Genomic DNA, 12,126 nt, shown 5'->3' on the forward strand with positions numbered 1-12,126 from the left:
AAAATAGAGAACCAAATAGATAAACCAACTATTGATTATAGTTTCCTATACTATACTATTAAGTATAGTTTCCTATTGAATAATTTTCTTATGCTCAATAAGAAACTACACTCAGTATCTTGTAATAACCTATACTGGAAAAGAGTATAAAAAAGCATTATGTATATATAAAAATGTATAGCCTAATCACTTTGCTGTACATTTGAAACACATTGTGAGTCAATTATATTTCAATAAAAAATTTTTTAAAGGTAAGCACAGGAAAAAAGTAAACAAATGTAATAGTGGTTATTTTGAGGTAGAGTATTTTCATTTCATTTGTTCCAGAATATTCCAAATTTTCTAAAATTACCACATACTACTTTTATAAACAAAAAAATAAAGCATTCAAATGAAATAACATGGTGAAAATGTTAACTAATAATGGAAAAGCAGGGAAATAAAATACTCAATAAAAGTAAAGTTTAAACCATTTGTGACTAGCTATAAAATTTACAGACTTGTCAAGATTTAGTGTGAGAATCTGTTTTTATTATAAAGAACTATATGCAATATTAAATATGTAAAAACACATGCATAAAGCCAAAGATTCAAAGGGATATGAAATGAAAGGTAATTTTCTTTTGTATGGATGGTAAAATATTTAGATTTCCTTTACTGTTAAAACATATTTCCACAATTTTTAAGATAAGGCTTCTGTTTTATCAATAGATTGTCCAAGAAGCCCTGGACAAAGCCAGAGAAGGCCGCACCTGCATCGTGATCGCTCACCGCCTGTCCACCATCCAGAATGCAGACTTGATTGTGGTGATTCAGAACGGCAAAGTCCAGGAGCATGGCACACACCAGCAACTGCTGGCACAGAAAGGCATCTATTTCTCCATGGTCAGCGTCCAGGCTGGGACACCGAACTGATGAACTCCTGTTATAGTGTATCTTCAAAATAAATTCCAATCATTCTACAACTTTTGGTGACTTATGTAAGAAGTTTCTAAGTCACCATAAAATATAGGTATATTGTATTCCAGATCAAGGTAGAATATCCAACTTGGGGTTTGCTATTACAAACAAGCATTTGAAATTTAGGAGTTACAAGTGACACCTAGCTTGATGAAGTATGAAAACAGCCTAGTTCTGAGTTATCAAAAACATATGGAGGAATATTACTCCACCATGAAAAAGAATGAAATAGCACCATTTGCAGCAACATGGATGGACCCACAGATTATCATACTAGATAAGTCAGAGAAAGACAATTATCATGCGATATCCCTTATATGTGGAATCTAAAATATATAAAAGGACTATAAAAACTGACTCACAGACAAATTCAAACCTATGGTTACCAAAGGGGAAAGGGAAGGAGGGATAAATTTGGGATTAACAGATATACACTACTATAAATAAAACAGAAAACCAACAACCATCTACTGTGTAACACAGGGAACGATACTCAGTATCTTTTTTTGTTTGTTTTTTGTCTTTTTGCCTTTTCTAGGACTGCTCCCACGGCATATGGAGGTTCCCAGGCTAGGGGTCGAATTGGAGCTGTAGCCGCCAGCCTACGCCACAGCCACAGAAACGTGGGATCCAAGCTGCGTCTGTGACTTACACCACAGCTCATGGCAACGCTGGATCCTTAACCCACTGAGCAAGGCCAGGAATCGAACCTGCAACCTCATGGTTCCTAGTCGGATTCGTTAACCACTGCGCCACCAAGGGAACTCCTCAGTATCTTGTAATAATCTATAACAGAAAAGAATCTGAAAAAGAATATATGCATATGTATAACTGAATCATTTTGTTGTACACATGAAACATTGTAAATCAACTATATGTCAATAAAAATACTGTGGAGAAAGTAAAGAGAAAACTTTAGGTATATAAAACTAGAATTAGAAGAAGTCACAGACAAGGGGAAATTCTTATGGTCCCAATTAGTTGAGTAGATTACAGGGTAGTTTGGGAACAATTGTCCTTGTTACAAAGGAAAAATACATTGTTCAATAGCCTACTCTCACCCTTGGTAAAAGAAATATATTCCCAGCTTTATCACCAGAGTCCAAGAGAAAATAGAATTGTCCTTAGACAAGCTAACTGCAGGCAACATTTGTCCCATCTAAAGCAAGAAAAAGGCACATTTTTTAAAATGTTTAAAATGCATGAGTAAAAACTGTACATATTATCTCAGTGCAATATAAAACACTGGAAGGAAACATCAATAAAATGCTGTTTCTAAAGCAACTGCATTACTTTTTACAAATAATCTTATTTTCCTAGAATATATTTTCCTAGAAGTATTTTTAGGCCAAAAAATATTCTAGGCAGCCCTTGGAAGCTAACCACTCTGAAATGTTTTTTTCCTCACTTTACTGCAGCAATAGCAATTCTCATTGCTGTGACAGGTCATTTAGCTATGTTATCTATTCACATCAGGTCTTGTATATGTAATAAGCCACAAGGATTTTTTCAAATATAACTATGTATAACAGTAGACTGAATTTCATTTAACCAAGAAAAAAGTGGGGCAAAGGGTATGTTACCCCAGTGACTCAAGGGGAAAATTCAACCAATTCTTGTTCACTTATTCTCACAGTTGCCTGATAAGGATCATGTCACATTTGCCCCTGGAAATTATGACTCAATAGGTATGGGTAAGGCCCAGGAATCTCTTTGTAAAAAGCATTCCAGTCAACTCAACTTCAGACAAATTAGAGAAACATGTTAAAGCATCAGTACAAAGAGGTTTCTCTGTGAGAAGTGGTCAGCTTCTAAGATACACAATTCTTTAGGTATTGTTTAAAAACAACAAATGATTCTAAGTGGCCTAGCAATCTAGTCAACAACTATACTAATAAGAAGGTCCTAGTTCAGGTATCATCTTCCTAGTCTATATTAACTGTTAATGATATATCAAATGCCATAGAAGCCAACTCCTAGTGTTTTCACAAAGAAATAATAAACCAGACTTATCAAAATCAGAACATATGATTAGCCACAAAGAAGACATATACAACCAGTGCACTAGACATATTGTAATGTTTGTGGTAGAATCCTGCAAAATGGCCCCTCAAAACCATGCCCTCTTGTGCCCACTCATTTACATTTACCAAGTCATTTATAGCTATTCCCTGGTGGCTCAGGGGGTTAAGGATCCAGCATTGCCACTGCTGTGGTGTGGGTTTGATCTCTGGTTCAGGGCATGGCCAAAAAAAAAAAAGAAAAGAAAAAAAAACCCACATACACAAAAAACAAAGTAATTTACAAAATTATCTGCTGCTGCTCTATGAGATAAAATCTTTTCCAGGAGTTCCCGTCATGGCTCAGCAGAAACAAATCTGACTAGTACCCTCGATGATGCAGGTTCAATCCCTGGCCTCGCTTAGTGGGTTAAGGATCTGGCATTGCCATGAGCTGTGGTGTAGTCCAGCAGCTACAGCTCTGATTCGACCCCTAGCTGGGGAACCTCCATATGCCTTGAGTTCAGCCCTAAAAAAAAAAGATGAAAAGAAAAAAAAACAAAAACCTTTTCCTCCTCCTAGCCAAAAGAATGCAGAACAGACATAGTGTGACCTGAACATGACTTCAGAGCCTAGGCCTTAAGAGACCTTGCAACTTCTGCCTTTCCCTATTGGAACATTCCTGGCACCAAATAGAGTCCACGTTAGAGTGCCAAATGATCAGCGACCACATAGCGTGTGCCAGCCACAGGGCAGTGGGTGAGGCCACCTGAGACTTCCTAGCCTCAGCCAGAATCCTGGTAACGGCATCTGCATCACTAACTCAGGCAAGACAGCAGCAGAACCATCCAAATAGGCACAACCGGCAGACACAATGGTGAGAGATGATCCACCATTATAAGCGACAGTAAGTTTTGGGTGATCACATAACTGATCAGAAAGCAGAGGGTCAAACAGGAATCAATCACTTAGACACAAAACAAGAAGATATGTGATTCTGAGAATTTTATTTTCATCGAGTAGAAACTACAAAATTGAACAAAGGAAAAAAATCCTGAGAATCTGATTTAATACTTAGTTCTTTTAAAGTCACTGACTTTAAATATAAGTGCTTTAATTTTATACTCACAAAACTATAACAACATACTATAATAAGTTTTGTTAGGGTTTTTTGTGTGTGTCAGAGGATATAAACCTCCTAACTACAACCTAATTCTTCTGCCTGTCCAACCCAAACTCTTTCTAGAATAAATTGTAGTGGTCTTTCCAGAACATGGGCTTGTACCCCTGTAGAATCAATCATTTCAGGGAAATTAGCATCCAATCATATATTTCATATCCTTTGGCAACTAGAAAATTTAAAGTGCTTGAAAGACAGACCCTATGATGATGTTCAGAAAGACGACTTACTGCCTATACAGGTACCAACAACTGTATTTAAGAGAGTAAGATCTGCATTGTTAAAATTGATAGATTTGCATTGTTGAGGCTTAAACTCTGCAGAGTTCCATAGTCCCATCATAATTTGCATTGCTGCTGCAAGAGAGGAAGCTTAAAAATATTTCTATTTTCTATGTCAGGATAAATTTAGAGAGCATGATTCTACTAATTTCTACATTTAACAAGTTTCCTTCACTCAATATTCCTATATATATATCACCAACCCACTCCCAGCACCTAGTTTCATGACATATTTTGCTAAATGCTTAGTAAATGATTAGTCTCTAAAGCTTAGCAATGTTTATCAGCTGCATCATATCATGGAAAGCACAAAAAACCTGCTGAACTAGCTTTTCTGCATCAGTTTCCGGACATGATTTCCAGGCTGTACAGGACACAAGAAATCTGTGAAGCACAAAGAATACATGGTTACATACAATGCAAAAATCAACAGAAAAAGCTCTGAGTGGTGGTGGTGAATAGAGCCATGGCCTTTATCCCCTCTGTTCACATAGGAAATAGGTGAAATACGTACAGGATTTCCTGCTCACATTAGGTAAATGTAACGTGGCAAAATAGATAGTAAAGCCATATTTATATGTAATGTTAAGAACAGCTAATTTACCACATGACTAGAATGACTAGAGCCTAAGGATGAAAGGGAACAACAAAAAAAAAACTAGCCAGAGCTCAAGAGTGCTCTGGAGTCAGGTCTTACTGGGTTAAACAAACCTATCTTTTCCTGAATAAGACTTTCCTAATATGCCCCAAACAGAATGGGTTAGAGTATGAATTCACACTGCAGTGAAACGTGAACTATTTTTAAAGAAGAATGTCATGCTTGATAGTGCTTGAAGAAAATTTAATAATAAAATAGAGAAAGAGGGATAAAAGGAGCGAAAGGCTGTTTCTAGAAAAGCCAAAGGCAAATTCTTGAAACTAAGACATGCCATCCACCACCGTGTCCTTCCTAGCTCTTCCTGGTGAAGAAATCCCCTAACCGGCTGATGATACAAGTGGCCCCAGGAAGCTGAAATCAATAGGACAGAAGCCTGGCTTCTGGGGAGCAGAAACCTAGCCACCAACTCTCTTGGAATTAGCTGTCCCCTTTCCAGATACATGAACTTTCTACAGCAAAACATGCCTCATGTTCAAGTTAAAACTAAAATGTTGTGTAACATAAAGCTTTGTGGATGACCATGCAATTTTTCTATTACTAAAAGACAGTAAAGTACACATCTTTGACATACATTTTAGATTAAGCAGAATGAAATAAAAACACGTTTTGGCCCATGTTTATGTGGGTCATATCTGGCCCAGTAATGATGAAACTTTGGTTTATATTTACTGAAAGATATACAAGAACCTACACCAAGTCCTGCCTTGTTTTCACCTAATGATTGACAATCACTAGGCATTTTCTAGCTACACTGTGCATATAATTCTCAAATATTTAGCATCTAAATATTTCTTTGCAAAGATTAACAATTTCTACTCACATTAAATTTTTTAAAAATTCAGTTATCTTTTTAAATTACAGCAAGAACAATCTTTCCTATATGTCCAATTCATAAAAGAAATAAAGAAAAACTAGGAATAATAGAGAAATGGTTAAATTACGGAAATCCGTAAGACTAGTCATTATTTAACCAACTATCCAGCATATTTAATGACACTGGGAAATGCTTGAAAAATAGAGAATGCAATTTAAAAATATGGCACTAAAATATTTAAAATATGATCTCAATTTATAAAAATTTATACACACATAACTTATATACACTATAGATTAAAAAGATAACAGTTTATTCTGTAATGGAAATGTTAACTTTTAATAATTTTTGCTATATCTTAACAAATTTTTTACAATGAGCATGAAGTACATTTAAAATATAATGCTATTTCAAAAATAAACCAATTTTCTCCAAGTCACATATTTTCAGGCTTAACAATGAATAAAAAAAACTCTGTTCAGAGAATTTCCATGTATTACAATTGAAAACAATTTTGGGTGTATACACAGTAATAACTCATAAACGTACGTATACACCTTGGCTCTGATCTCTTTGCTGAACTTCCTGATAACATTCTCTTGTACATAAATACAACAAATGCCTGTATTAGCAGAAATGTCAACCACTATGTCCAAAACAAATTTGTGGAGTCTACCCTAACCCCAAACCCATTTCTCCCCTAATTTTCTCCAACCCAGTAAATGCCTCTATCGGAATCAGCAATCCATCAGTAAATCTTACTGGTTATACCCCCAAAATCTCTCTCAAATCCCTTCTCTCCACCTTGAGAGAACTGCCTCATTCAACTTATCATCCATGCTTCCTGATTTCCTTCATCTCATTCTTGCTCATGTTACTGCCCACCTAATTTATATTTCATACAGCAACCAATGGTCCCTTTCACGTGTAAATAAAATATTTAACTTTCACGTGTAAAATTGGTAAAAATGCCTCTGATTACTCTTAGGAGGAAAGCAAAAATATTCCTTACATGTTAAGAGGCCCTACATCAACTGACTACCCCAACCAACCAGTTCCTCCGGGAGTATTGTTTTGAAAGCTCTCCAGGTGATTCTCATGCGCACTCAGGGTTGAGAACATTGCCCTATCAGCTTGACCTCTTGTGTGCCTCTCTTCCATCTCTTCTACCACCTTCCCACCCCATTGCTAATTTATAGCTATACTGCCTTTGTCTTGTACCTTATAAATGCGAAGTTCTTCCCTCCCCCGAGACCTGTATACTTATGTTCAACACCAAAGTCACTGTGAAACATTTGCTGAGTGCAATAAATTTATGAGGCATTGTTACCAAGCTGGAGATACAGAAACAAAGACCCATGTTCCTGTGGGCTTACAGTGTAGGAAGCCAAGAAAGATAACATACAAACATACATACACACTCCTATCAGGTGGTTATAAATGTTAAAATGCAGCAGGTGTGGGGAAGGGAAGGAAGGAATGTGTTATTTTAGGTGGTTAGGGAAGGCCTCTCAGATGAGACCATGTATTTGTATGACATAAGGGAACCATCCTTGACCCATTTCAAGGAAGACACTACTAGGTAGAGGAAATCATGACAGTGAGGGCCTTTTGGAGGGAGCTTGCTTGGCAGGTTCAAGGTACAAGGCGGCAGTGCGGCTGGAGTGGAGTGAAAGGATGACAGTGTTGAAGGAGACGGAGTCAGAAAGGTAGATGAGAGCTAGATGGCGCAGGGTCTCAGAGGAGGATCTGAATCTTAGTGAGTGACATGAAAAGGCCTTGCGGGGTTCTGAATAGGGGAATGATATGTGAGTTACACTGGGCCATCAGGGCTGCCATGGAGAGAACGGTCTGGAGGGAGGGAAGGGTGGAAGTAGTGACCTAAGTGGGAGAAGACGGTGGCTCATTCAGATGGCAGTGTTGGAGAAAGCAGCAGAGGGGGCAACAGATTTCTGAGAGCTGTTTTCTGGGCTATTCATAGGATGAATTCCTCTGCATCCTCAACATCTCAGCTTCATTATCCCTCCTCAGACGCCTGCCCTGACTACACTATCAAGCAGTGCTCCATTCCCCGCCAGGCTGCGTCTATTACCACCTCAACCTGCTTATTTCCTTCACAGCATGTGTCACTCTGTTAAGTTAGCCTGCTTATTTGTTTTTGGTCCTCTTTTCCCAGGTAGAAAACAAAATCTAAGGAGGACGGCAATCTTGTCTTATCTCGTGTCCTTAGCACCTAGACAGTCCTTGGCCCTGTGCAAGTTCTCACTAAATATTTCTTGAATGAGTGGATGGAAGGTCTGTCCCAGGATCATTAAAAATATATTTTTCATCAAGTCAGAGAGTTGAGGTACATCTGGCCAAGGCTCTTATTGTTGCATGCAACATAAGATCCAGTACTTGGACTTTCGGTTGTGGCTCAGTGGATTAAGAACCTGACTAGTATCCATGATGATGTGGGTTTGATCCCTGGCCTCGCTCAGTGGGTTAAAGATCCAGCGTTGCTGTGAGCTGCAGTGTAGGTCACATATGTAGCTGGGATCCCATGTTGCTGAGGCTGTGGTGTAGGCCAGCAGCTGCAGCTCCAGTTTGACCCCCTAGCCTGGGAACTTCCAAATGCCGTAGGCGTGGCCATTAAAAGAAAAAAGGAGTGAAAAAAAAACTACTTGACAGGGAGTATGTTATAATCCATAGTTATTTTCTGTATATGATGATGATTTTAGATTTTCGACTGTCACAAAAAAAGGATAAAAAGATCCTTGTTTAACCTTTATAATTTTATCTTTAATTTGTAGATAAATGCACCCAAACTGAGTATTCCAGGGATACATAATCTAAGGACTTAGATGCCAACAAATACAAGTACCTCTGGTATAAAGGCCTCTGCACAAGTCACACTTGACATGAGCACAAATGGTAACATTTTGAAAAATAACACTATCAACTCTTTAAAAAAGGAAAAGGAGAAAAACAGTATTTTAGAAACTGAAATACATCAAATATATGAACATTCTCATTTTTCACATTCCACTTGAAGTGCCCTCCAAGCCTTCTCTCTTATTCACACAGTGCTCAGTGTAGCTCCATTATTTTAAATTTGGCCTTCTATGCTTTCAAAGACCCCTGTGAAGAGCCAGCCAGGCTGAACAAGCCCTTCTATCATTTCCCTATTACCTTTGTTCTCCACCTCTCTGTCCCCTACCAGGTGTTAGTATTTTCTTTCTCCTTTCACAAACTTACGCTAAAGCCCATACAACTGAAATGAAATGCATTTGAACTGGTAAAACATCTTTTTCTGCATATAAACTAATTTACCTAGTCTCTCGTCTTGGTCTCAGTACTGTCTACGACTACACCAATCATCACGTGTTTATGTACCATCAGATTTTATCTGAACTTAAGATCAAACACCTTGGGTAGAATGAATATGGTAATACGTGTACTGATTTTTGTGGAGGATGATATGATTACTGAATCAACTTTAAATGATGTTCTGCACAAAACATCTAAAGGACTGATTTGACAAATGTCTCAAAAGCAGGAAAGAGAATTGTTTCAATGGCTAAGTGGTAAAAACAACTGTCCATGCAGCAAGTGACAAATGACAACACTATCATAACCACACGGTAGAAAAGAGATTCAAACAATAAAAGTGAGCACAGTAAGAATAAAAAGAGCAGCCTCACCTGTCATCTCTGATGTGATAGAAAAATCCATAGCCATTGTGTACCATTGGAACCACTGCTCCCTGGATTCTAAAATAACCAACCAGACTTGTTGAGAGGACAAAGTTTCCACCTCCTCCACTGTACAGAACAAAGAAAGGATATTTTACTAGGCTTACAGAAGCTTACCTGGCTTCTGAAAAGCTTTTAACATTCAGGGAGAAAGAAACTGATGAAGTTACAAAAAACACAGTTCTATTACCTTCTGGAGAAAAGTGGGTCTGTAAAGAGTTCTGGAACAGGAAGACCTTCCTCTTTTGCTATGAGTGAGAGACCTAAAAGATGACGGTCAAATCCTGTAAGAAAACCCCAAATCTCAAGTTAGAAAACAATTTTCAGCATGAGAGAATTTTTTTAAAAGTCAGAATAATTCTAGTGTGAGTACCTTTTCCAGCTGAACAATCTTTCATCATTTTATTATGTTTTGCAAAAGCTTCTAACATCTTGTGCTGCTGCTCAGAAAGCTGTGTTTAAAATCAAGAGATATTTCAATAACAAACTGTTCAGAAACCAAAAAAATAAAAAACCTGAGCTCTAAGTAATAAGGATCTGGGTAACTTGGGAGGGAAAAAAAACTTCTAGAAAGAGCCTGAGACATATAGACACATAGATCTGTGTCTCTTCCTTACTTCTTCCAATTCCTTTTCTTTCCTATAGGCCCTGTAACTTAATTTTTTCTCCAGCAACAAGAAAACAGGAACTACGGGCAGCTCCAAAGTGACATTTACAAGTGTAAAGACAGAAGCAATTACGATTTCAAAACTAAAGCATAACCCAGAGTTCCCATCATGGGTCAGCGGTTAACAAATCCGACTAGGAACCATGAGGTTGCGGGTTCGATCTCTGGCCTTGCTCAGTGGGTTAAGGATCTGGCATTGCCATGAGCTGTGGTGTAGGTCACAGACGTGTCTCGGCTCTGGCATAGGCTGGAGGCTACAGCTCTAATTCAACCCCTAGCCTGGGGACTTCCATATGCTGTAGGAGTGGCCCTAGAAAAGGCAAAAAGACAAAATAATAATAATAATAAAACTAAAGCATAACTGTACATAACTCCTCTAGTAAGATAAAATAACATATACATTTCTATGTCTATCAAAACTAAAGACACAAACATAATACCAAAATAGCAGTAGAAAATACCCCTTTGTCTAAATGCTTCAAAATAAGTATAAAACAAAACATACAAAGTTTTTCTGGTTCTAACACATGAAGAAAAGAATCTGACTTGAAAAATATTCAACCACATCAAGAAAAGCTTCCTCCTATCACAAGGGCCAAGATATGGAAACAACCTAAATGCCTATCAACAGAGGAGTGGATCAAGAAGATGTGGTACATACACACAATGGAATATTACTCAGCCATTAAAAGGAAAGAAATAACGGCACTTGCAGCAACATGGATGGACCTAGAAGTTATCATGCTAAGTGAAGTCAGTCAGACAGTGAGACATCAACATCATATGTTATCGCTTATATGTGGAATCTGAAAAAATGACACAATGAACTTTGCAGAACAGATACTGACTCACAGACTTTGAAAAACTTATGGTTTCCAAAGGAAACAGCTTGGGGTGGGGGAGAAGGGCTGGGGGTTTGGGATGGAAATGCTATAAAATTTGGTTGTGATGATCATTGTACAACTGTAAATGTAATAAAACTCACTAATTAAAAAAAGAAAAGAAAAGCTTCCTCCTGAAGGTACTTTGGCAGTCTGCATTTTATGGGTGTTATTCTAAAGTCAGATCAATAGTCGTGAAATACTCAAAGCATCGAGGAAATTGCCTAGAAGATGACACAATTATGCTTTTTGTGTCATATCTCTTGTTTCTAATTCTAAGTACACACTTCACGGGTAAAAGAACAAATGTTTGAAAATTTCAGGAAAAAAGAAAGATTTGAAAGTGTTCTACTGATCCAAGTAATTGAATAGGTTACTTATTCAAGGGCCAAGCTTCCTTTAGAACAAAAAAAATAATCTTGTTAATTTTTTCTTTCCAAATACTCACACTGGTAGAAGGATCCTGCATGGACTGGCACCAACTAACTGCTTCTACTGTACATGACCGCATGGTTTCTGTACGGCCATGATAAAAGTATCTTGTCATAGCTGTTTCATAGCAGCAACCAGGGCTACAAGAAAAAATGAAAATAAGAGAATGTGTCATAAGAAAGAAAATGCTCTAATGTTATTACAGAGAGAGTTTACCTAATAAAGTGGGCTTTGGTCAGAGACTAAGTTCTACAATACAGATGAGAGTTAAGACTCTCAATAACCAAGAGGCCATATCCAAGAGCAAACAATACTCTGGTCTGGAATAACAGGAAATGTGTCAAAAGCTTGGCTGCTGTCATGTTGTATATGTTGGTGTCTGTGACAGGTGGCCTCTAAGATGCCTCCAGGGATCCCTGCCTCTTGCTACTGACTCCCTGGTATAAGCCTTCAAGGTGAGTGTGAGATAGACTTAGTGTCTTCCTTCTAATGGAAGGAATATGACAAAAGTGAGTGATG

General features: G+C 37.7%; 2 protein-coding genes across 7 annotated transcripts in view; one reads left to right on the plus strand and one right to left on the minus strand.

The window, feature by feature from the left end:
• LOC125110806 (phosphatidylcholine translocator ABCB4) overlaps window positions 1-1,212 on the plus strand; it is an 85,258-nt gene extending 84,046 nt beyond the window's left edge. The window contains exon 26 of the mRNA XM_047752405.1: window positions 712-1,212. Within this exon, the coding sequence (XP_047608361.1) occupies window positions 712-915 (204 nt within the window). The 3' untranslated portion in view covers window positions 916-1,212. The remainder of the gene's footprint in view (window positions 1-711) is intronic.
• A 2,738-nt stretch (window positions 1,213-3,950) lies between these two features.
• Window positions 3,951-12,126, minus strand: part of CROT (carnitine O-octanoyltransferase) — a 45,070-nt gene continuing 36,894 nt past the window's right edge. For all 6 annotated transcript variants that reach the window (XM_047753035.1, XM_047753031.1, XM_047753030.1 and 3 more), the window contains 5 exons: window positions 11,624-11,747; window positions 10,001-10,079; window positions 9,818-9,911; window positions 9,577-9,696; window positions 3,951-4,805 (listed from right to left, as the gene is read on the minus strand). In XM_047753035.1, coding sequence (XP_047608991.1) covers window positions 4,685-4,805; window positions 9,577-9,696; window positions 9,818-9,911; window positions 10,001-10,079; window positions 11,624-11,747 — 538 coding nt within the window. In that variant the 3' untranslated portion in view covers window positions 3,951-4,684. The remainder of the gene's footprint in view (window positions 4,806-9,576; window positions 9,697-9,817; window positions 9,912-10,000; window positions 10,080-11,623; window positions 11,748-12,126) is intronic.

This window comes from Phacochoerus africanus, chromosome 11 (genome assembly GCF_016906955.1).
Source record: "Phacochoerus africanus isolate WHEZ1 chromosome 11, ROS_Pafr_v1, whole genome shotgun sequence".
Taxonomy (NCBI): Eukaryota; Metazoa; Chordata; class Mammalia; order Artiodactyla; family Suidae; genus Phacochoerus; species Phacochoerus africanus.